At 39.9% G+C, this 26555-nt stretch overlaps 2 protein-coding genes across 2 annotated transcripts in view; both read left to right on the top strand.

The window, feature by feature from the left end:
* Positions 1–26555, top strand: part of MFAP3L (microfibril associated protein 3 like) — a 333301-nt gene that overhangs the window by 277754 nt on the left and 28992 nt on the right. The gene's annotated exons all lie outside the window — the stretch shown is intronic.
* On the top strand, positions 287–24029 carry LOC126065119 (histone PARylation factor 1). Its single transcript, XM_049864837.1, has 8 exons — positions 287–412; positions 4686–4845; positions 6370–6559; positions 7695–7793; positions 12195–12345; positions 17424–17511; positions 20982–21154; positions 23766–24029. Exons 1-8 carry the CDS (start codon positions 365–367, stop codon positions 23895–23897), a joined length of 1041 nt encoding a protein of 346 aa, XP_049720794.1. The 5' UTR covers positions 287–364; the 3' UTR covers positions 23898–24029.

Genomic DNA, 26555 nt, shown 5'->3' with positions numbered 1-26555 from the left:
TTTGGGCCACGTTAAGGGACCCAAATTCCGGTAAAAACTCTCCGGAGCATCATCGCGAGGTCCTCACAGCAACCTTGGTACCCTGGGCAGGGGCGTCTACCGCGCGTGTGGACGGCGCACCTACCTCCGGGCGCCCCCACCTCCGGGCGCCCCCGTGAGTGGGCGGAGCCTCAGCAGGCTGCAGGTTCAGGGCTCGAGGGGGCGGGGCGTGGACGGGGCGGGGCCGGGGGCGGGGCCTCTTCCCTAAACACAGCGCCCTTGGCGGCGTGGGGGAGCGGATTGGCGGCTCTTGAACCCGGAAGTAATCGGCCGCGCTCGGAAGCAGCGGCGGGACCCCGGGTACTGCCGGCGCTGGTGCTGCAGGATGGTCGGCGGCGGCGGGAAACGTCGGGCCGGCGGGGAGGGGCAGCAGGTACTGCCGGAAAGGCTGTGCGGCTCCGCGGCTCCGCGGGGCGATTCGTGTGTTACTAGCCTCGGCACTGAGGGGCAGCCCATTTCATTCATCCCGGAGCCCTTGAGCGCCTGCCGTGCTCCCGGGGACGGCGATCTGTTCGGGGACCGCCTTGGGGTCGCTCTTTCCCGCTCTGCTGGGGGCTGGGCCAGGGACGTGTTGCCTTTGCATCTTCTCCCGACCTGTGCCCCCGCGGATCCTGAGGAGCCGATTAAGGCGACCAGCGGCGACTCAGGCATTCGCTCAACCAGCCGGATGGCCTGGGGACAGAGTGCGTGCCCGGCACTGGCGCGCTGCGGTTGGCAGTCCCTGCTCCACTAGAGCCCCAGTCCAGGGAGGCAGAAGTGTTGAATTTTACTGTAACTTGTTTGGTATTAACATAGTGCGTAGAAAGAGCTGTGGAAACACTGAAGCAGGATTTAACAAATCATAAGGAGCCCTGGTGGCGCAGAGGTTAAATGCTCGGCTGCTAACTGAAAGGTCAGGGGTTGAGCCCACCAGCCGCTCCTACCAGCCTAGGTGGTAGAAAGATGTGGCATTAGACTTCCGTAAAGATTGACAGCCTTGGAAACCCTATGGGGGCAGTTCTCCTGTGTCCTATAGGGTGGCTATGAGTCGGGATCCCCTCCACGGCAACGGGTTTAAGGAACGTTAAGGAAGACTAGGGGCAACTCAGTGTTTGAAATGTTCCTTAAAGAGTAAGTTGAAGGTGCACAGGGCAGAATGAGAAATAAGCGGATCTGAAACGTAGAAGTGTAGGAAGTGTTTGGAGCACAGCAGAGAGTTTGGCCTGGCTGCAGTCTGAGAGATGGGAAGGTAGGAGGGAGCCGATAAAGCTGTAATTGTATGCTGGGACCAGATCGTAAATGTACTACTGAGGCTGGGAGGGAAGTTCAGATTTCAGAAGTTCTATAACCACTGGCATAGCAATGAGGGAGTCAGACAGGAAAGAAGTGTCATTATGAAAGTAAAGTTTGGAAAAGTTACTCCGGCTGTGTTATAACTGAGTAAGGTGAGACATTGTTAGAGGACTTGATCGTTAGAGGGCTGTGGTTATGGGTTATGGGTCATCCTTTCTGGGAGCACAGGAAAAAACGGTAAGTGTTGCCTCTGAAGGAGACACTTTCTGAATGCTAGCAGTTAACGGATTTTGAGATGCTTGAACTAGTGTGGGGTAGAGCTGGAAAACCCTTCTCTCCTCTTGAGGGTGCTCTAAAAACTGCTTTGGCAGAATGATGGAATTAGGAACATATTACAAAAATTGAAGGCAACTCTGTAAAGAATATTAAAAAAAAATGTTGCTGTCGAGTAAATTCCGACTCATAGCAACCCTTCCCACAGGACAGAGTAGAACTGCCCCATAGGGTTTCCAAGGCTGTAAATCTTTACGGAAGCAGACTGCCACATCTTTCTCCCACAGAGCCGCTGGTGGATTCAAAGTGCTGACCTTTTGGTTGGCAACTGAGCGCTTTAACCACTGTGCCACCAGAGCTTCTTCATTATTTTTACGTACAGTAACACATTTATTCCTCATAACCACCCTGTTTGGTCTAGGTACTACATATGCCCTGTTTGTAGGTAAGAAAACCAGGCACAGACAGGTTATATAACTTGCCCCAGGTGATAGAGCCAGGAGTCAGCCCTTGCAGTCTGACTCTGGAGACCTAACCATTATGCAAAATTGCCTTTCAGCCCAGCAGATAAGGCTATTGTTGCTAATAGCAATCATTGAAAGTATAGCTAAAGACAGGTATAAAAACAGAAAAGAGGCCCAGGGTATCCACTAAGAAAAAAAAAAAAAATTTTTTTTTTTTTAAAATAATAAAAAGATGGCAGTGGGGGGAAAGACAGAGGAGAGGGCAGGTCAGTATTCCATATGTTCCCACTGTTCTTTATTTGTAGTTGTGGAAGCACCTGATTTGATAGTTAAGCGTGCACTCTAGAGCCAGCCCACTTGGGTTTAACTCCCACTTCTACTTTCTAGTTCAGGAACTGTGGGAAGTTACTTAATTTCAGATTCCTTGTTCGTAAAACGTGGGGAATGGTATCTAGTTCAGATTGTAGTTGTGAGGATTGAATGAGTTGATCCGTGGAAAGTGCTTACAACTGTGGCCTGACACATATTAAGTGCTCAGTAAACGTTAGCTACTATTGCTATTATTACCAGCATCCATATAGCCTCTTGTTTAATTTTTTCTAAATGACTTCATATAAACACAATCAGCTTGACCATAATCCCCGGCGCATGATAAACTGACATCATTGGTCAGTGCTGGGCCTTGTTACCGTGTTTAATATAACAAACACCTATGAACCCATCAGCCAACCCCAAAACCAAAACACTGACAATAACTTTATATCTATTTGTATCCCTCCCCATGCTTTCTGCCTAATTTATCACCCTTGCTCAATGTAGCTACCAGCCTGAATTTTGTGTTTTTTTGTTCCTTTGCCTTCTTTTTTTTTTTTTAAGCTTTGTCATCTACGAATGCATGCCTAAATGATACTTAGTTGTTTTTTAACTTCACAAAATGGCTATCATGCTACATATAATCTTCAAGGGTTTTCTTTTATCATTCAGCATTATTAAGATTGATCAGCATTTAAAAAAAAAAAAAGTGTGTAAAAAAAAAAAAACCAAACCCACTGCCATCGAGTCGATTCTGACCCTATAGGTACCTGTGATTCCTTTTCACTAAGTATAATATTCCGTTGTTTGACAATCCGTTAGGTATTTCCTTTTAGTTTTTTGTTCTTAGAAATAGTACCGTCATGAAAAATTCTTGGTTTTTGTTTTCTGATTTGTAAATACCTTTTGTAGACTTTGAATCACTGAACTTGAGCCTCCTGGGAAAAAGGAAGAATATAAATACAGGAAACACCTAGGTCAGGGTTTTTCAATCTTGGCACTGTTGACACATGGGGCTGGAGAAGGATTTGTAGCAGGAGCTGTCCTGTGCATTGTGGGATTTTTAGCAGCATCTCTGGTTAGTAGCATTCCCTCCTCCTGCTCCCCCCCCCCCCGCCCCCAGTTGTAATAACCAAAAATGTCTCCAGATACTCCCAGATATGCCCTGGGGCAAAATCGCCTCCTATGGAGAATCAGTGATCTAGGTGGAAAGGAAGAATAAAGAGGAAGGAACTCAATCCGAAAAGAAAGGTTCTGGATTCCCAAAAAGTCAGATTGCTACTTAAATAATTAAGGGTGAATAGCCTCCAACTAAGTATCTTTGTAGAAATTTGTCAAATATTTATTAGGCATTGTAAAATGTAGCACACTTATATATTGAAACCTATGTTGCAGAGGTACTAGAGAAAGATGAATTTTATAACCTTATCCTGTTTTTTTTTTTTATCCTGAAGTAGAAGGCCTTTTCTAGAATAATTGGGTTTGGGGACCCATAGTTTACTCTAGTGCTACTCTTAATTTTGTTTAGGGACTGTTGGTGCTTGCAGCAGTTACTAACCTTCCCCCTGTTTTCATTTGAAATGTCAAAAGAGAGGTACCTGTTCTTAAGTTGAAGTCTGAGTAATAATGATAGTAGTCCAACTCTGGTTGGACTTTTTGAAGAAACAACTTTTTTTTAATGGTTTTAATTTTTTTTTTTGTATTTTAGATGAAGGTTTACAGAGCAAATTTATTTCTTGTTAAACAATACATGTACGATTTTGTGACGTTGGTTGCCAACCTCGTGACGTGTCAACACTCTCCTCTTCTTGACCTTGGGTTCCCCTTTACGAGCTTTCCTGCCCCCCTCCTGCCTTCTCGTCCTTACCCTGGGCTGGTGCGCCCATTTAGTCTTGTGAAGAAACAGCTTTTTAACTGGTAAATCTCATTCTGTCCAATTATTTCTGACAGTCTGTTTCTGATGTGATCACTGAATCTGTCAAAAAAAAATGTTATGATAACATGTTGTTTAGCAAAAGAGGGCAAAACCTGCCTTCTCTTCATTCCTCTTCCTTTTTTACTTTTTTCTTCTGTGTTTCCATTATGTTAGAGAAATATATTTAAAGACTTGTTATGTGGGTCCCTCTTGCCCATCATTTGTTGTAAATTCTTCTTTATCTTCGTCTAAAAGAATCTCCAGATTTTACTTAGGAATACTACTTACCGAGTTTTAAAGAAAGCATATGTCTAGAAGAGTTGGGTGCACAAGAATAAACAATATCGTTATGCAAGGAGAGCTATTGAAAGTACATTTGGAGAACTAAAGTTTCGTATGCCAATTTTCAGTGTGAAAAAGCAGTTGATGTGAAGAAAAGTAAGTCCTGTGAAGCTGATGTCTCCAGTGACCTCCGAAAAGAAGCAGAAAATCATTATAAGCTCTCTCTGCCTGAAGATTTCTATCATTTCTGGAAGTTCTGTGAAGCACTTGATCCAGAAAAGCCAGCTGGTGAGTTGCTCCTGAATCATTCTCCTACAGATGGAAAAGACAATAGGAAACTGGACCAAGGATATAAATAGTTAATAGAAAAGGAACAATTTTAAAGGTGTTTCTAATAAGAGAAATACAAATAAAAGCCAGAGTGCTACATCCCTGTCATCTATTATTTTGGCAAAGGTAAATAATTTTACTGTATGATTTGATGAGGGCTTAAGGAAAAACAAGCTGTGGCTCTTAACCACTGTGCCACCAGGGTTTCCAGAAGGCAGGTTATAAAACAACATGATCTCACTTAAAATTTTTATGTATTTATATCTATTCAGGAGCCCTGGTGGCACAGTGCTTAAGTGCTTGGCTGCTAACCAAAAGGTCAGCGGTTCAGATTCACCAGCTGCTCCTTGGAAACCCTGTGGAGCAGTTCTACTCTGTCCTGTAGGGTCGCTATGAGTCGGAATTGACTTGACAGCAAGAGGTTTGGTTTTTGGATCTCTAATCAATTTTTTTAATCATAGGGGAAAGAAAGTGTGGAAATTTTTTTCTGTATATTGAACCCCTATTATCTCTGGCTAGTAGAAAATAGGTGGTTTTAGTTTTCTTGTTACTTTAAAAATTACTGTATACTATTCTCAGCTAAGATGAACTATTTTTCCTCCTTGAAGTAGACTCTCTCCCTGCCTTTACTAACATTGTTAACCTCTTCCAAGAATTTTCTTCCTCCAGGTTCTGCTTGGAGTGCATACCTTCCTCTTAGAAACAGGGAAGACCCATCTGACGTTAGAAAATTATACATTTGAACAGACCATGTGACTGTGTGGTTTTATCTAACACTGTCCTTCTGTGATCTGTGAATAGAGAAAGATGGAATCACCCAGGCCAAATAAGTTGTCAAGGAGGCAAGGGAATCTGGAGTGATAATTAGCTGACGCAGAGGGAAACCAGGTGCCATCCAGTGTATACCAATTTACGACAACCCCATGTGTGTCAGAGTAGAACTGTGCTCCACAGGGTTTTCAGTGGCTGACTTTTCAGAAGTAGATGAGTGAGCGGTTGAGCCTATAACCATGCAGGGAAGGGAAAGGAAACATTTTTTTACCCTCCTTAATCCATACTCATTTGCTGTTTGTCTCTCCCTTAACGTGTGTTTTTTTTTTTTAACGTGTATGTGCTACAAGTATTTGAGGCTAACAGCAGTGTAGTAGTGAGACCAGGCAAGTGTGTACACCTCTGATATGCCCATAGGACCACAGACAGTCTTGCTTTGGCTAAAATAAGGGACAGCAGGAATGTATGAGATGTTAAGCTACTTCAGTGGGAAATTTCAGAGGAAATCCTAAATGTAAATCCCTCTCTGGCTTCTTTTCCATTGAGTGTTTATAGCTAACATCTTCACATGGTAACTGAAGCTTTTTTTTTTTTTTTTTCTAAACATTAGAAAATTTTATAAAACGATTAGAAATAGCTTGCTAATGAAAGACATTATTTCCTCTTTGCCTCCAGAAAGATACTGTCTAAATAAACACATTCTATTTATAGATTCCCTTTCTGCAAGCCTTGGACTTCGATTAGTGGGTCCTTATGATATCCTTGCCGGAAAACATAAAATGAAGAAAAAATCAGCAGGCCTGAATTGTAGCCTTCACTGGAGGTTCTACTATGATCCCCCTGAGTTCCAGACCATTATGGTTGGAGATAATAAGACTCAGTACCACATGGGGTATTTCAGGTAAAGATCTTTTCTTCTTCTTCTCTAAAATATAACTAACACTGCCTGGACATTCACTGGCCTCCCCCAAGGTGAAGGGTGTATTTTCCCCCTGTTGGAGAATGGGCCATCTCTTGTTCTTGCTATTGCCATTTTAAATGGATAAACTCTAGGATGGGTAGACTCTTTAGGTTTACCTCACTGGCTTTTCCTTGGTAATTATAAACTTTGTCTTTGTTTTTCCTCTTTTGGGTTCAGAAGAGCCCACTTAGCCCAAAAAAGATATTTTAAAGCAGCTGTTATGTAAATAAGCCATGTATTCCAGGGGCCAGAGTGACAACTGGTAGTTAAGAGTGGGCTCTAGAGTCGACAGCTTTGTGTATAAAAAATGGGGATAGTAATTGTACATACCTGATAGGAGTATTATGAGAATTAATACATGCAAGATGCTTAAAATGTTGAGGAATAGTGGTAGTTTGAGGGAAAAGACCTTATCTTCTTATACCAGTAGAAACATTGCCATTTTGTGTGGAGATCAACTATAAGAGAATAGAGAAAGTAGAGGAAGAGTTCCCAGGGAGAAGTGAATACAGCAGGTGCTTGTAAAACCATCGGAAGGGCCGACGGAACAGTGGTTCTGGTGGAGGCAGGAACTGTGCCACGTGGGTTCTGCTTCCGGCTTTCCCGTGAACTTACTGTGATCTTGGTGAGGGCACTTGATCTCTCTGTATAGGTTTCCTTAATCATAAAATAAAAGGATTTGGTTATATACATGAGTAAGATCCTTCATCTAATGTTTTGTAACTCTGTCCTGTTTCTTTTCTGTTTTTCCTTTTTTTAGAGACTCTAAAACTGGGAAAGAGATGATGGTATATAATTTCCCCTGCAGCTTTGACAGGCCTTCGTTCGTCCACTCTCCTTTGTATTTGGATGTGAAAGTACTAGGGTCAAAAAATCTTAATTTTAGTTTCTGTTATATAAATAAGATTTGTCATAGATATTTCTAAGAAACCTAGAGCTTAAACCTGGGAAACTTATATTCTAATTAAAAAAAAAAAAAATACAAGTATAGATGGTCATCCATAGACCTAAAATTCTGCCTGCCAGATAATAAAAATTATGATAAACTAAATTAATAATACCTTTCGCTTAACAGGGATTCTCCTGATGAACTTCCTGTGTTTGTTGGTACAAATGAAGCGAAGAAAAATTGTCTGATTGTTCAAAGTGGAGATAATGTGTTTGCTGCAGTCAAGTAAGAAAATATTTCATTTCAGTCCCTCTTCTAATTACTATTAAATATGTATACAATTTTTGTACTGTATCATTCCATTATTAAGGGGCATAGAGGTAAGCCAAAACTTTTATAATTCTAGAGATCATTTCCATGACTTTACAGAATAGATGTGATAGTTTTACCCACTTACTCCTGTTCTGGTACTTTCCACTAAAAAAAAAAAAACTCTCGTATAACTAATTATTTTATTTCATGAAAATTTTAATCTCCACCTCAGTTGTTCCACAGCAAAATCGGAAGATTGACAAGCCTCTTTTAGACATCTGACTTTAAGTACTGTCATTAAGGGTTCAGTGTAAGAACTCACAGTAAACAGTCCAAACAGAAAGATTTAGTAGAGGAAAGCAGCTACTTGGAAAATCACTGAAAGGGCTGACAGAGCAGGCTGAGTTTCCGGGAATGACAGTTGTGTGGCAGAACTGGCTCATCAATGGAGTTCATGTCTCTGCTTCTATCAGGAAGCTGAGACATCAAGACTGCTTGCACAACAGAACTGCCGATTTCCTAGGAGTCAAGAGCTGCTGTCTGTGCCAGGACCGCAGTGTCTGTGGTACAGCTTGTGCCGGTAGAGTGATGCCCGGCCCCTACCTCTCAACACCCATGAAGCTAGGGACCAGATACCAAGATCTCCCTCTACAGCTGCTACAGAACAACCAGATGGTACTCCAGCTGTGCTCACTGGTGGACGTAGCAGAAGCACAGCCTCTACCTGTATCTCTTCTGTCTTTCCGATTTCAAAGATATGCATCTGCTTGCGCGAGCTAGCTCCCTGTGGAGCCTGAGCCAGAGAGCAGTATGGGAAATGCACAAGCTCTCATGTGTACAGTTAGGGGATTGGAATGGAGTCGAGTGAGCCAGGCTACACTGTATCAAGCCACAGACGTGATCTGAAGACATTTGTCACAGTTATGCAGTTTACATTGTAATAAAATGAAGAAAACATTTTTTTATTAGTTTAACTGTAATAAGGAGATTGTGTTTTATATGACCTCTTTTAATAACCTACTTTCAAACCAAAAAAGAAAAAAACCATGGCCATTGAGTCGATTCTGATTCATGGCGAATCCATATATTTCACAGTAGAACTGTGTTCCATAGATGTTCAGTTATTATCGTCTTACAGAAGTAGATTGCCAAGCCTCTCTTCCTCCACTCTGCCAGGTGGATTCAAACTGCCAACTTTCCGGTTAGTAGTTGAGCGTAAACCGTTTGTGCCAACCAGGGACCTTATCCTACCTTTAAAAAGACTTGTATTCCCTGTAATTTAATAGTATTTGTAGCAGAATGCAAACTAAGCCAATTTAGTGCTACCACTAAACTGTCCCATGTACATACCTGCGTATCACTGCATTGTAGATACGCATAGAAAGGCTCTTCTCCGATACCTCTAAGGTTCATATAAGATGCTGTGTAGTATTTGTAATTTAGAGAGTTCTTTTAAACCCTTTAGATTTATCATTCAGTTTAAATTGGTGCCATCTTTATGAGAAACTATAGTTGTTTATTTGCTGTCTTTCCCTTCCACTAACATCTAAGTTCCATGATGTCAGAGCTTTATCTCATGCATAATACCTGCCACTAGTAGGTGCTGGATACAGAATTTGTTAATTCTACGTGGACCAAGGTAGTTTCATTTTTTTTTTTTTTAATTTGTCTTGTTTTATTAAAATTTTTTTCTTAAAACAGAAGATAACGTAATAGTGGTAATCTGAAATGACCCAAAACCATTCTGGTGTCTCTTCACCTTATAGGAGAACACAGAAAAGGAAAAGGAAAAAAAATGCGTTGGTAGTATGGTTTATAATTTAGGTGAAGAACAGCAAGTGAATATTTGGGGAGCTAACATTATTTCATGCAAAAATAGTTTTTTGCCTCCAATAATCTATCTCAAACATAGAGGTAAAAGATTACTTTGAGATATAACCATTTTTGTACTTTTTAATTATTATAACTGTTTTAGTTTTGGGATAACCTTCCTTTACTTGAATCAGCTATCAGACCTTAATTTTTTTTTTTTTTTAAACCAGCCTAAGTAAGGTCTTTCAAGACAGATCATTTGTTATAAACAAATTATCTTTATGTTCAGGGAGATCAGTTCTCTGTGTAAGATTTATAGTAGCCAAAGAAACGCAAATTAAGCCAGCAGAGATTTCGTAAAGAATGGTAATAATGGTTCGGGTGTAAGAAACCTCACTCATAGAAGTGTTGGCTGGTAAACCCTTTACAGGGAGCAGTTAGGGAAATGTTTCAACAGCCTTAATCCAATAATAATGCGAGCTAAGATTTCTTAGCAGTAACGTAACGCCAGTATCATTTAAGAATGTCGATGATAAAATTTTTAAATCTCCACCATCACGTACACATCTTTCTAATATTCCGTGTCATGAAATGGAAAGTACGTAGAAAGCGCTTCTGCACATGAAAGACTATGATTTGTCTGAAGGGAAAAGCATTTGTGTGAGTCAGTTGTGAGCTGAACTTTTTTCTGCTATTAAGAGAATGACTGACAGTCAAGTTCTGGTCATTCAGACATGGGTATTTGGCAGACATTTCCCGAGTAAACCAAGGCAGCCTGTCAAAGCGAACCAGGGAAAACAGCTGAGTGCATTCGTTGCAGTGATAAAATTTAAACTTTCAAGCAAAAATTGGAATTGAAGAAACTTGTAACCACCACTGTGAGCTTGATGGCCTCTAAATACCTAAGGACTTTTCTGATAAGATGGGGGTAATACTAATGAATGTGATTTTTTTAATATTGTGATATAATTAAGTTAATTTGATATAATGAAAATTCGTTTCAAAATTTGAAAGATAAGTGTGACAGTGTGAGCCAGTATTTTCCAAATGACCCTTGGATGATGCTCTAAGATCCATGCAAAGTTCAAGGCATTGCAGTGGAATTAATGTAACAGAGTACAGAATGTTCATTGATATGGTTTCAATTTCTACATTGCAGCTAACCTTTAAGCATCACAAAACAGTTCTGGAGAATAGGTTTGAAGCTGAGAGACAAAAGCTTAGTGCATGGTACAGGGATAGCCATGATGTGTTAAGTATGGGGAGACAGCTAAGTGCCTTGAAGAGTGGTGGAAATCTTCATAAAGAGGTTATTTCATCTGGACCTTGATAGATGCATAAGAATTTACTAGAAAGAATGAGAAAAAGCGTGCTCCAGATGAGGGAACAGTATCCACTTTAAGATATGGGAATGAGTGGCACAGAGGACTTGAAGGGACGATGTGCTACGTCAGAGGCTAAGGAAGAGTGAAAAGATTGACTCCTCTGGGCCTGACATCACATTTGCCTTTTATGGTTAATTTAAATATATTCTCTTGGTACAGCTGGTTATAACTGAAGGTAACATTTAATATAACCAGATACACTCTAATTAAAAGACAATGATTGTAGTGCTCTTAAGTTCCACAGTTTCTGTGGTACTTTAATCCATTCTTAATATCTTCATTTTACTATTGATTTTCTTCTTACTCTGCTGGCAAAAATCTTAACCTGTTTATGATAAAATATGAAATTATTTATCATCTGTGCCTCAGTTTTCTGATCTGTAAAATGGAGATAACAGCACCCACTGTAAATGTTCTGAGTCCTTCACAGTGCCCAGCCCACAGCAAGCTCTCAAAGGTTGAGAGTGAGAATAGATGCCAGCTTCCTCCTGGGAGTCCTGTACTGACTAGAGAGGAAGGAGATTGCCTTTTCCATCCTCCCCAGCTGAGTGCTGGCAAAAATCTTAACCTGCGTATGAGAAAATAAATGGTTTCTTAGCTGGCATTAGCAATATATTGTAGTATTCACATAGCTTTAAAAATCACTTTGGATTGTGCTTTTATATAAGCTTATAGCTTTGCTTCCTTTTTACATTTTCTACGTTTATCTTAACATAAATTTCAAAGGTAACATTAACAAAATGCTGACTTTAAACATTATAACAATAGGCTCTGACTCTTTAAAAATTCCTTTTTGGTGTCTACATGCTACTTTGTTCTCTTACGCCAGACTTCTCCAAAGTGGTACGCCATATCAGGTATGCCACAGGTACTTTATAACGTGACATAATTTCAGCTTTTTAAGTATCCCTTCTCTCTTTATTGCAGACATTACAGGGATACTACAAACTTGAATTGTGTTTGCTCCTTCTGTGACTGGCAGCTTTTTGTTTGTATTGCCTTTCCCATGTTTGAAGACATCTCTTAGTGATTTTGAGGGAACTGCTGGGATAGCGACTCTGTGGACCTTTTCTTTCCTGGAATTTCACGTTTTTCATTTCATTCCTTTACCATCCAGTGGTCTGTGTACTCAGCACAGTGGCCTGCAACATAATGAGAGCCTTTACTTCTTTTTCAGATTATTTTTGATGAAACAACTTAAAGAAGTAACAGATAAAAAGAAAACTAGTCTTCTGAAAAGCATAGATGAGCAACTTACAGAAGCAGCCAGAGACCTGGGGTACTCACTGGAGCAGAGAACCATCAAGATGAAACAGAGAGACAAGAAAGTATGAATTCACCTGTTGGCCTCTGTTTTCTGTTTAACGGATTTTTCTTCTCTTGATTCCTTCTAACCTTCACGTCATTCTTCTCTGCTTTAGCTCCAAGCTAAAGAGAGCTGGAGGCCACCCCTCAGGGTCTCCTCCAGGGCTGTCCCAGTACCAGGACTGCTGGAAGGCTAGCCCTGAAGCAAGAATCAGACGGTTCCTGAAGGTTGTTAAAAAGGCTGAGTCAGCACCATTCTCAAAAGTGAACCCTAATCTGCCGCGTTACTGGTGGTCCGCTCTGTGGTAGCCTAACTCATGCCAGTGCTTACCGCTCTTAATCTTTCCTTATCAGCTAATCATTTCATAAGGTTAAGTGAGAACAACTTTGTACATAATGGCATTCACTCACAAAACAATTTTTATTTTTAATGGCCAAGGTGCCTTGATTTAGTGCAAATTATTTTGGGGGGACAGTTTTGTAAAGATATGCCTTCAAGTTGCTTTAATTAAAGGCCTCAGCTACAGTTCTCTTTTGGGAAGCAATGTATTAAGACCTCACTTTTCCTCCAGTAAACGTATGTAAGCAGCCTTACCCCCTTCTTCCTTAATGACCCCATCAAGATATTTCTGCTCGTATCTCTCCTAACGCCTGCAGTGTGACAGGATTGTTCTGTAAAGCAATAAATACTCTTAGATTTTGGGTTCTTTTTGTTTTTCAGTTATAAACTTCTGAGTTAGGTGACAGAAAAACTTAAAAAATTCTGCTTTGGGGGAAAGCGCCTGTTAAGACTCTCATTTTCCCCCAAAGCAGAATTCTTCAAGTTTTTCTGTTAACTTACTCAGAAGTTTATAACTAAAAAACCAAAAGAATCCAGAATCTAAAAGTACTGACTGCTTTACAGAACAATCCTGTCACACTGCAGGTGTTAGGAGAGACACAAGCAGAAGTATCTTGATGGGGTCATTAAGGAAGAAGGGGGTAGGAGAAAACGGGAGTCTCACAGGAGTTTGGAAGCCCTGGTGGTGTAGTGGTTAAGAGCTATAGCTGCTAACCAAAAGGTCAGCAGTTTGAATCTACCAGGCGTTCCCGGGAAACCCTATGGGGCAGTTCTCCCCTGTCCTGTAGGGTGGCTGTGAGTGGGAATCTCATGGCAATGGGTTTTATAGAAATTTGTTCTTAGAATCTGTGGGCGTTTGTAACCTTATGTGCAGTGAAGCCTCCCTGGCTGCCTGCAGCTCTCACTATTGTCTCTTGTGGCTTATCTGAATTTCTAGGCCGAGTGAAGTACTCGTTATTCCTGAGTAAATAGGCACACTACCTTCCAGTACTTGGCTGTTGAGAAGCCCACTTCAGTTCCTTCTCTGACCTTGGTTCCGTTGGCAGGGGTGATATTCTCATAAGTTGTGGGCACTAAAATGCTGTTTTACCAATCCTCTTTCTTTAGTACTAAAAATGGAAATAATTCCTAACTATGTGTATATTTTCATGAAATTCATTTCATCTGGTATTCTTAAATTATTTTAGGATTTTATATTGCTGCTACCTCTCTGGCTGTCGTAGGGAGCCTTTCCCACCTTATGGACAAAATAGCTGTTTCCAAATTCTTTCAATCAGAGCCCTGTTTATTTTCTACCATCAACTATAATTTGTTTCAGGGAGTTTTAGGATGCTATGATTGGGGTTAAATTTTATAGGTATATTTATCCTGGCCTTTCCCCTCCCAAGGTATGTATATATTTGCACATTTTTTACATATATTAACTGTAGTAATGACCATAGCAGCCCTGGTGGTGCAGTAGTAGTCAAGATCTCGGCAGCTAACCAAGAGGTTGGCAGTTCGAATCTACCAGCCGCTCCTTGGAAACTCTATGGGGCAGTTCTACTCTGTCCTATAGAGCTGCTATGAGTTGGAATCAAGTCGATGGCAGCAGGTTTTGGTTTTAATGACCATAAGGGATCCCTGGGTAGCATGAACAGTTAGGCCCTTGGCTGTTAGTTAGACACTTGGCTCCTAACCAAAAAGTTGACAGTTCATATCCACCCAGAGGCACTTCCGAAGAAAGGCCTGGTAAACTACTGGAAATCCGCCGTTGAAAAGCCTGTGGAGCACAGTTCTACTCTGACACACACAGGGTTGCCATGAGTTGGAAATGACTCCACAGCGGCTGATCTGGGGGGTTTTAATGACCATAAAGAGGAATCAATTGCTAGCAAATCATCAGAATCCTATTAGTAATTTTATCATGAAGAATTACCAACTTTGGAAAGTTGTACAGGTGGGTGACATCCTGAGGCGTCAGAATCAGGTGGATGGGATGATACACCTCCACTTCCCAGTACCACTGAATCGATATTCATTTTTATTAAAAATGAAGAAATCAAGGTATAAAAAAGCGAATTATCTAATGGCATATTGCTAATTACTGGTTCCTTTTTTGTTCGTGTTCTCTTTACAAAAATAGCTGGTAAAACAGATACAAATAGAACTTATAAGCTAACCATGATTTCATTCCTCCAAAGACAACCATTGTTAACATGCAGGTAATTATGCTTTTATACCCTTTTCTATTGTGTAAATAAGTTTGTTCTTTTTATTGTGAGGTCCTCATTTAGTTCTTTCTATCCCTGAGAAACTTAATCCATGATAAAAAAGAAAAAAAAAAAAACTTTTTTAGTATGTGAGTTAGTGACTTTTTATAATGACAATACCTTATGGTGTTTTTGAATGTGAAGTTCTTATATGAATTACCTCATTTGATCCTTACAACAAATCTGTAAGCAAAGTAGGAGTTGTCATCCTGTTTTATAGATAAGTAAACTGGGATTTACAGAAGCTTTGTACCTTGTCTGAAATCACAAGTGACAGGGCTGAGACTAAATTCACATCTTCCACACTTAGAATCCTTTCCGCCTCATCTTCTCACTAATTTCCTGTTATTCTGTTGGGTGAATCCCTTTGCCTTTTTTATTCCCAGATTTCTTCATTTTTAAAAATGAACATTGGTTTAGTGATACCGGGAAATGAGAGTATATTTTATTCCATTCACCTCTGACTGATTGTCACCCACCGAGATATGGGGTTTTCCTCAGTTTATAGTTCTTCATAATAAAATTACTAGTAGAATTCTGATGATTTGCTGGTAATTGATACCTTCTTATAAAAATTAGGACAGTTAACCATCTGTGAAAATACATACAGACCATGGTTTTTGTTGTGTGTCATTCAGCCTGATGGGAGGAAAGATAAGAAATCAGCATCCTTCTCATCTTTCATTATCACTGTTTATTGACCTGTTTTTTTCACTTATTGTGATATTGTGATTATCGTTTCATCTTGCTAGATTGAAGATCTACATCATAATTTTAAGTGGCTACAGAGTACTGCGCTTATGTTCAAGGTTTAGGTTGTTTAAAATTTTTCAGACATCCCTGCCATAAATATCCTTTTATATCATTATTTGAACTCTTGTGTGATTATTTCCTTGGAAGAAATCCCTAGACGAAGTATTGCCAGGTCCAGAGTAGTTTAAAGTGGTTGTGTGTGAATGTGTTTCTTTATTTGCAAAACTACCCTTCGTAAGAGTTAATACCGGTTTACATTTCTGCCAGCAATGTATGAAAGTGACTCTTTTCCCCATACTATTTTTTTTTTTTATTACCAGAGCTGGGTAAAAAAAAAAAAAAAGGTATTATCAGTCATTTAATCTTTTCCATTCTGATGGGTGTAAAGTGACACCAATGTTTTAATTTTTTAATTTAATATGTAATTTAAATATTTTTCATACATCTCTTGGCCATTTGTATTTTGTGAACTGCCAGAACTTTGCCCATTTTTCTATGGGGGTTATAAAATTATAAATCTTATAAAAATTATCATTTTTCTCACTTGTATTTTAATTTGGGTGTTCATTTTTTTAGTTATTGGTAAGTATTTTTTGTAGTTTAAAGACATTAATCTATTAATTTTACTGTCATATATATTACAGGTACTTTTCATCAATTTGTCTTAAATTTGTTCTTAATTTTTACCTTATAATTTTTTTTTTTGGTAGTCAAATCTGTAAGTTTTTTCCAATCCACGAATGTAAAAAATTTGCCCTTATTTTCTTATATTAGTCTTCTGGTTTTATTTTTACATTCAATCCTGGAATTCACCTGCAAATGATTTTAGTATGAAGAATAAGGTATTTGGCTGTGACTTCCTTTTTCCTCCCAAATGAAGAACAATTGTCTGAAAGCCTCTTTTGAATAATCTGCTCTTTCTGGTGGCTTACTAAAAGATGATGAAAGAAGCAAGAGAGTGGGGTTATTAGTTTGAAATACGTTTTAAGACAAAGAGACTTAGGCAAGAGGACTTTACAGTTAGAGTTTATTTTTGAGGCTGTGTCCTTCCATCTTGGAAGTTTTCACACGATTGTACCAAGGCGTGGCATATTTGAAGCAGATGTTTCATTAAGGAAAGACCTGACTAAAGTCAGAACTCTGCCACTAATGTGAATAAAGGGAAGACTGTAGACGAAGGGTTGTGGTGGTGGCTGTGGTTGGGCCTTTGTCTCTGAAGGCTAATAAAAGCTCACCTGTTAGATGACTTGCCTCCATAAAGGGCACAACGAAACTAGAAACTGCCCTACTTTGAGGAAGTTTGCAAACAAGTCCGAATAGTCCAGAGAAAAACGGCATAGGGACTGAATTTGGCAGTATGGATGAGAGGAATTCTGTCCTACCACATCTTCCGCTACCAGAAACTATCCCTTCTAGCTTGTTTTTAGACCCAGGGTTTTATGCTTTCTACCTAGAAGATACGTCATGAATTTGATGTTCTGGCTTGCCTCCAGTAATAGGTTGCCTTGGGTTTCTCCCCTAACAAAGCAGGATGCAGACTTCTAACTGACCAATACAATTAAATAATAAATTTATTTGTTTTATAATTATTTCAAGTGCTTGACTTTAATTTTGCAGGGGAAAAAAATATTAAACTTTTATTCTAGTGTCCAAATGTAGTGAAATAAAATGTCATTAAGTTATATTTTGGTAGAAATGTTGGGTTTTTTCTTTGTTTACTATGATTAAATTTTCTGGGTTTTTTGTTTTTTCTTAGGTTGTGACAAAGACCTTTCATGGTGCAGGCTTGGTTGTCCCAGTAGATAAAAATGATGTTGGGTACAGAGAGCTCCCTGAAACAGATGGTAATACATTTCATATGTAAATACATGAATGTTTGAATATATATGTTAATAAATGTACGTGAAGGTTCTTCTTATATAGGGCAGTAGGTACATACATATGCCTCTCGTGGGACCTCGGTGATTCACAGCCAGCCAGTTTGGCCTGAATTAAAACTATCATATCTCTGGTTCCTTGAGCAAGTTCTTTAATTTTTTATTGTTAAAATTTTTTTGTTCCTTTTTTTTAACATGCCCCTGGGGTTACACTGCTTGAATTTTAATCACACCTTCCCTATAAGCAGGTTTATTCCTAATCAAATACCTCTTTGAAGCTTCCTACAATAACATTTTAACCTGGCGAATGAGATACCGTGTACTGAGCAATTCTGCAGTGTCCTGATTCACTGTACCAAGTAAATGTCAGTACTCACCCGGCTCTTTACGGTAGGTCTTACCCTGTTTTACAGAATGGAAATAGATCCAGAAAGGTCTACCCACTGCCATTGAGTCGTTTTGACTCATAGCGACCCTACAGGACAGAGGAGAACTACCCCATAGGGTTTCCAAGGAGCGCCTGGGGGATTCAAACTGCCGACCTTTTGATTAGCAGCCGTAGCTCTTAACCACTACACCACAAAGGTCTAAACAAAGGTCTAACAGGTAGTAAATGGGGGAGCTGGATCTCCAACTAGGGTCTTCCTGACTTTAGAGTACATGTTGTTTTTAGGTGCTATCGGCTCGATTTCGACTCATAGCAACCCCGTGTGATGGGGTGGAACTGTCCCGTAGGGCTTTCTAGGCAGTAATCTTCACAGGAGCAGATCGTCAGGTCTTTGTCCTGCAGAGCCACTGGACGGGTTCGAATCGCCAGCCTTTCAGTTAGCAGCTGAGTGCTTAACCGTTGTGCCACCAGGGCTCCTTCCCCAAAGTAAGAATACTTGCTCGATTAGTTGTGTAAGTACTCCACTGTGGCTTAGCTTAATACTCAGTCCAGTAGCAGCAGGGGTAAAATAAGGGTTAAGTATTAAAATTCTTAAATCATTAAATGTTAAGTAGCAAAATTTAAGACTTAATTTTTGAGTTAATTAAAGCCTTATTTAGATACTCATTAAGCTTATTCTTATAAGTTTTATAGAAATTCTGTTAAGTGGATTTCTATGAAATGTTTTATTATTGGTAGAAAAACATACTTCTCATATTGGTGATGAGCTGAATATTTTCACCTATATTCTTCGGTATTTTATTAGGTTAGTAATTCTCCTAAGTTTGCCTGCTCTTTTCTAGTTCATATGTGACTTGCCAGGAGAAAAACTAGAAAATATAATACAGTAAAACCTGCAAAAGCTGGAACCTGTGTAAAGCGGAAACCTATCAGAGAAGGAAAACTCAAATATTTTCCACTAAAACAAGCGATACGAAAGTGGTAAGACTGCATCCTGTCAAAGGTGGAAAACTTGTGAGACCAGGAAAAACAAGGCAGTCCTGTCGAATTCCACCTCTCACAGGTTTCACTCTACTAGAAAGTAATAGACTGTAAATCACTTGCTGACAGAAGACAAGTAGGTCTTAACTTGCATGCCAACCTGAATTGACTTGTAGTGGCTCCTGGAGCACTGTGGGGAAAGAGATTCTAAGGGCCCAGTCAATTAGTTACATATCTTTTAAGGGTATAAGAAGGAAGCACTTATTTGCCCATCCCTAGGAAAAGAGACTTTTGGAGGAAGCCCAGTCTGTTTTCTTGAAATGATTGGCATTGGGTTTTCTGGAGGAGGAAGAAAAGGGAAGGTCATGAAGCTAATATAAAATCATTTAACTTTTTTAAAGTTTTCAAACCAATAAATATATCACTACTATATAGTCAGGGACATGGGTGATAAGTATTGTCATTTGTCTGATGTGATAATGACCTACCAAAGTTGAGAAAAGGAGCAAAACATATTTCGTAACCTCACAGACAGCGTGCGTTCTACGTGGACATCATGACTGAATCAATCAAATAATATGTGTAGTCTGAGGTTAAAAGCCCTGGTATTTCTTTACCCCTTTGATCAAAGTATACCTTGGTGGTGCAGTGGTTAATCACTTGGCTGCTAACCAAAAGGTCGGCGGTTCGAACCCACCAGCCGCTCTGCGGGAGAAAGATGTGGCAGTCTGCTTCTGTAAAGGTTGTTGTTGTTAGGTGCCGTTGAGTTGGCTCTGACTCATAGGGACCCTATGCACAACAGAATGAAATGCTGCCCATTCCTTGGCCATTCTCAACAATTGTTGCTATGTTTGAGCCCATTGTCGCAGCCACTGTGTCAGTCCCCCTCGTTGAGGGTCTTAGGCCTGGGAAACCCTAAGGCACAGTTCTGCTTTGTCATGTTAGGGTCACTATGAGTCAGAATCAACTCGGCAGTAATGGGAAAGAGAGAGATTTTCAGTTAATATAAGAATATTGTGCTTCATATCTCGTAATTACATCATTCTTAAGTGTGATTGTTAATGTTTTAACCAATCTTCCTGTTTCCCAAAATAGTAGCCATCTTGTTTAGAAATGTGTTCTGTGGCCTTGTTTGGTAATATCCACTCTTCATTAATGGATTATCCACAAGGAAGTACTATTTGTTGAAAAGGACGTCTAATGAGATGTTGATTAGAGCCTTCATCCTCATCCATCCTGAGATCTGATGCACACTGGCAACCAGAAAGTAGTGAACAAAAACATTGAAGCCAAAACAACAATATTATGTCACTGATTTTTTTTTTTTCTTTAGCTAACTTTTTATTAGATAGTCCCTCGAATTTCTGTTTTTACCTCAAATTACACTTTGCCCATGGCTGCACTTCCCCTGCTTTGGTAAAGGTTTACTTTGCAGTGATTTCTTATCTCTTGATGTCGTCATTTTCTGTTTGTTTTCAATTCACAAGTCACTGATGTTTTTTTTTTTTTTTAAATGAAGTACAGCAGGGGAGAAAAAACTGTAAACTTTGTCTATTTGGATTTTTAAAAATTCCAACTCCCAATACAGTGTGTGAACTAGCCCAGAGGCCAGGTAGTAAATGGTAGGCTTCACAGGCAATGTAAGTTCTCTGTGGTATAGTCTCCTGTGTGTGTGTGTTTTCCCAATAAAAAGTGGGAAGACCATCCTTAGCTTGAGGGCAATTCAAAGATGGGGGTGAGTGGGCCAGGTTTGGCCTATGGGAGTAGTTTGCCACAACTCCTGGCCTAGCCTACTGACGATCTTTGAAAGCTTTATATAAAATCATTGCAACTAAATTTATTGTGAAAGTCGCATTTTGTAGTTAATACAAGAAACCTTTTTTGTTCAAACAATTTTTATGCTTGAATCCTAAGGAGAAAAATTATAAAATTGCCATTCTAGATTATAGTGCTGTAGATGACTACCCCAAAAAAAAAAAAAAAAAAACAGCATTAATTATACTGGTAAAGTCATAGGAGGAAAACCCCAGCTTTCAGCCTTTTTGTGTGTGTCATTCATTTCCCTCAGCCGACCTCAAGAGAATTTGCAAGACAATTGTCGAGGCACCAAGTGACGAGGAGAGACTTAAAGCTTTTGCTCCCATCCAAGAAATGATGACTTTTGTGCAGTTTGCCAACGATGAATGTGATTATGGCATGGGGCTTGAGTTGGGAATGGACCTCTTTTGCTATGGCTCCCATGTGAGTGAAAAAATCTCCACCTCTCAGTCACCATCCACCCCTGCCCTGCCCCACAGCACATAGCCACACTCAAGCATGTACGTTTGAAATCCCCAAGTTCAAGCATAGGTGGGCTATGGATTCAGATTGTATTTTAGAATGAACTTTTTTAAGTGATTTAAGCAACTGTTCTAAGAATATGTTTTATTTGAAATTCATTTTGTGTATTGGTAAAGGTGAGTAACCAAGATTATTTGCATTCAGGTTTACATTAAAGTGGTAGGGATGTGCCCTTCAGTGTTTCACTTAAGTTTCTGTGTTTTAGTGTGGGCATGCATGTGCATATGGATGTGTACATACACCTTTCTTTTGGCTCCATTTTTTTCCCATTTTAGTGGAATGCTTGTTACTGTGTTTGAATTCTTAGATGAAGAATGAATACTACTTTAAATTTGCTTTAAATTATTGAGAGATATGGCTTTATCCTTAACTGTTTGCTCATAAAAAACATTTACTTACTGTTTAATTGGTGCTCAAGGGCAGTGGAGATTTAGTGGTCATAGTCTCACCTACCATGCAGGAGGCCAGGGTTCGATTCCTAGCCAGTGCACCTCATGTACAGCCACAAGCCATCTGTCAGTGGAGGCGTGCCTGTTGCTGTGATGCTGAACAGGTCTTTTCAATGGAGCTTCCAGACTCAGACAGACTAGGAAGCAAGGCCTGGGGATCTCCTTTCAAAAGTCAGCCAGTGAAAACCCTATGGATCCCAGTGGTCCCATTTCTTTGTGTACCAACAATGATTCAGTGCTTACTCAGGTGCTGCTGCCTCGGGGTCAAAGGGGTGTTAAGGCGCAGTGGCCGAAAGCCTCTGGAGTTACAGCGCTTCATGTTTAGATCACAAAGAGGTGTTAAGGCGCAGTGGCCGAAAGCCTCTGGAGTTACAGCGCTTCGTGTTTAGATCACAAAGAGGTGTTAAGGCGCAGTGGCCGAAAGCCTCTAGAGTTACAGCACTTCGTGTTTAGATCACAAAGAGGTGTTAAGGTGCAGTGGCCGAAAGCCTCTAGAGTTATTTGTGTTTAGATCACAAAGAGGTGTTAAGGTGCAGTGGCCGAAAGCCTCTAGAGTTACAATGCTTCATGTTTAGATCACAGCTTCCCTACTTATTAGCTGTGTGAGATAGGGCAGTTTTTCCAACAGCTTTCTGTCTGTTTACTTGTAAAATAATCCTCGCTTGTGCACACGTCCACACATGATTTACTTCTCAATTCACCTGCAACTTAACCGAGGAGATACATAAAGCATCTTGCTCCAGTTCACACACAGCCAGTCTGGTTCCAGAGTCAGTGTTTAAACCAGTAATTCCCAAATTTTAAAGTGCATATGAACTGCCTGGGGATATTGTTAAAATGCAGACTTCCGGTAGGCTGGGGTGAGGCCTGGGACTCTGCCCTTCTAACACACTTCCTGTGATGGTTATGCTGCTGCCCTGCAGACCACTTTGAGGAGCAAGACTAAAGCATCGGCTAACTTTAGCGGGCTTGCTAAAACATAGACTGCTGTGCCCCACCCCCTGGGAATTTGCATTTCTAACAAATTCCCAGGTGAGGTTGATACCACTGGTCTGGGGACAATTTGAGAACCTTGCTCTAACCATACACTTTCTCTGCCTATCTTATATGTGGTGGTCGTCAGTAAAAATAAGGACTTAAGAGCCAGTTATGACAGCCATTGAACTGTCAGGATAGATGCTTGACCTGCCAGAAAGGACTCTGCTCTAAATATACAGAGCAGACAGTGTGAACCAGCTGAGTAGCAGACTTGATGTGAGAATTAAATGAGACTATATGAAGAAGGTTTAGCAAAGTGCTTGCCACATAGTTAAGTACTAAATAAATGTTTATTATTATCAACAAAATACCGTATTGCCAGTTTTTCAACTGGTATATATGTAAAAGCAGTCTGAATTGCTTGATAAACCTAAGGCAGTGGCTCTTAACAGGGATAGGGATTATGTGGAGAGAGAGACGGAATGTGGGAATAAAGGCGAGCGAGTGTGACTTGAGAACTTACATTCAGCATTCTTACACTATCCACTAAGGAAAGTAATGCTTAAAATCTTGACTGCTGGGGATAACGAAGTGAAAGAAAAGGCATTTGAGGGCATAGTTTAGGGGGAAAAAATTGATAAATCATACCTAAGGGAAGCTTAAAATTTAACTTTGTTTTCTTCAAGAAACGCCAGTAGTCTTTTACAGCTACAGGACTGCCTCTTGGACAGAATGTCACATGACTGTCCCAAAATTCACTGTTCCTAATCGAGAGAGGAGCTGAAGAGATTTTATTTAGGAGTCAATTTGGACTCATAGCGACCCTATAGGAAGAATAAAACTGCTCCATAGGGTTTCCAAAGAGCAGCTGGTGGATTTGAACTGCCGACCTTTGGGTTAGTAGCCATAACTCACCGTAGCTCTTAACCACTGCACCAGCAGGGCTCCAATTTTAGGAGAAAATAAAGTAATAATTGGATTTTAGGAGTCAGCTTTGTTAAATAAGTGTCGTGTGAGGTATTTTCTGCTACTTACTGGTCATCTATTGTATTATCTGCTTAATGTAACATTCTTTTATCTTTCAGTATTTTCATAAAGTTGCTGGCCAGCTTTTACCTCTTGCATATAATCTGTTGAAGAGGAATCTGTTTGCAGAAATTATTGAAGATCATCTGGCAAACAGAAGTAAAGAGAACATAGACCAACTTGCAGCATGAGTAGAGTTGGCTTTGTTTGGTGTATATTTTAAAACATTAACAGTAAATTTGTGTGACTTTGTTTGTTTTTAAGGAATACAGAAAATAAATCGATGGAAACATTGGCTAAAAAGTTTTATGTTTTGGCCTGTGGGTTTTCTTTTTTTTTTTTTTTTCCCCATGTGCAAATAAATGACTGTCCAATCATCCAAATGGTGAGACCCTAGTCTCATTTTGGAAGACAATGGAAGCCGTGTCAGATGAAGCTGCTGCCTACTGCCTGTGGATAACTAGACTGCCCTCCTCCCGGGAGTCCTGTTTTAGTATTTAATGTTTGGACAACTAACTGTTTCTTCCCTCTGAGCCTTGAGTTTGTAGTAGTGGCAGCTTTAAGGACTCGGTTTACAGGGGAGTGGGGCACAGGGTGAGTCCATCTAGAAGGAAATTCATGAATTCATGACACTGTATCTAACAGTCTCCCAGAGAGCCCCACCCCAGACCTACCCAAACTGCATTTAGCAATATCTTCAGGTGATTCATATGCACTCTTCCAGCAATCCAGTTATCCCAGTAGATATATTCTTTACACAGTTTTTCTCCTTTGACTCAGTCTTTATTTACTAATCCCCACAGTATAGTGGTATATCAATACAGTATTAGTACTGATATATTATTAATACACTATGAGCATACTAATATATAGATACTAATACTATTAGCATACTAACCCACACCTCTGTCAGTTTCATACTGTGGTAGCCTGCATGTTGCTGTGATGCTGGAAGCTATGTCACTGGTATTCAAATACCAGCAGGGTCACCCATGGTGGACAGGATTCAGCTGAACTTCCAGCCTAAGACAGACTAGGAAGAAGGACCCGGCAGTCTACTTCTGAAAAACTTAGCCAGTGAAAACCTTATGAATAGCAGCAGAACACTGTCAGATATAGTGCTGGAAGATGAGCCCCTCAGGTTGGAAGGCACTCATAAAGACTGGAGAAGAGCCATCTCCTCAAAGTACGGTCAACCTTAATGACGTGGATGGAGTCAAGCTTTTAGGACCTTCATGTGGCACAACTCAAAATGAGAAGAAACAGCTGCAAACATCTATTAATAATTGGAACATGGAATGTATGAAGTATGAATCTAGGAAAATTTGGAAATCATCAAAAATGAAATGGAACACATAAACATCGATATCCTAGGCATTAGTGAGCTGAAACGGACTGGTATTGTCCATTTTGAATCGGACAATCATATGGTCTACTATGCCAGGAATGACAACTTGAAGAGGAATGGTGTTGCATTCATTGTCAAGAAGAACATTTCAAGAGCTATCCTGAAGTATGACGCTGTCATTGAGAGGGTAATATCCATACGCCTACAAGGAAGACCAGTTAATACGACTATTACTCAAATTTATGCACCAAACACTAAGGCCAAAGATAAAGGAATTGAAGATTTTTACCAGCTTATGCAGTCTGAAATTGATTGAACATGCAATCAGGATGCATTGATAATTACTGGTGATTGGAATATAAAAGTAAAGTTGGAAACAAAGAAGATGGGTAGTTGGAAAATATGGCCTTGGTGATAGAAACGATGCTGGAGATTGCATGATAGGATTTTGCAAGACCAATGACTTCATTGCAAATACTGCTTTTCAACAATATAAACAGCAACTATACATGTGGACCTTGCCAGATGGAATACACAGGAATCAAATTGACTACATCTGCGGAAAAAGACAATGGAAAAGCTCAATATTGTCAGAACAGGGCCAGGGGCTGACTGCGGAACAGACCATCAATTGTTTATGTGCAAGTTCAAGTCAAAGCTGAAGAAAATTAAGTCCACAAAAGCCAAAGTGTGACCTTGAGTATATCCCACCTGAAATTAGAGACCATCTCAAGAACAGATTTGACTCATTGAACACTAATGACCAAAGACCAGATGAGTTGTGGAATGACATCAAGGACATCATACATGAAGAAAGCAAGAGGACATTAAAAAACAGGAAAGAAAGAAAAGACCTAAATGGATGTCAGAAGAGACTCTGAAAGTTGTTCTGGAATATCGAACACCTAAAACAAACGGAAGAAACTATGAAGTAAATGAGCTGAACAGAGGATTTCAGAGGATGGCTCCAGAATACAAAGTATTATTATGACATGTGCAAAGACCTGGAGTTAGAAAACCAAAAGGGAAGAGCGTGCTCAGCATTTCTCAAGCTGAACTGAAGAAAAAATTCAAGCCTCGAGTTGCAATACTGAAGGATTCTACAGGGAAAATATTAAGTGACACAGGAAGCATCAAAAGAAGAAGGAATACAGAGAGTCACTATACCAAAAGGAATTGGTTGACATTCAACCATTTCTGTAGCATATGATCAGGAAGAGATCCAAGCTGCACTGAAGGCTGCACAAAAGACAAGGCTCCAGTAGTTGACGGAACACCAATTGAGATGTTTCAACAAACACATGCAACGTTGAAATGCTTACTCGTCTATGCCAAGAAATTTGGAAGACAGCTACCCGGCCAACTGACTGGAAGAGTTCCATATTTATGCCTATTCCCAAGAAAGGTGATCCAACCAAATGGGGAAATTATGGAACAATATCATTAATATCACACACAAGTAAAATTTTGCTGAAGATCATTCAAAAGTGGCTGCAGCAGT

Source organism: Elephas maximus, chromosome 21 (assembly GCF_024166365.1).
Source record: "Elephas maximus indicus isolate mEleMax1 chromosome 21, mEleMax1 primary haplotype, whole genome shotgun sequence".
Lineage (NCBI taxonomy): Eukaryota > Metazoa > Chordata > Mammalia > Proboscidea > Elephantidae > Elephas > Elephas maximus.
The sequence above is the reverse complement of the archived record's forward strand: the minus strand, read 5'-3'. Positions and strand labels throughout refer to the sequence as shown.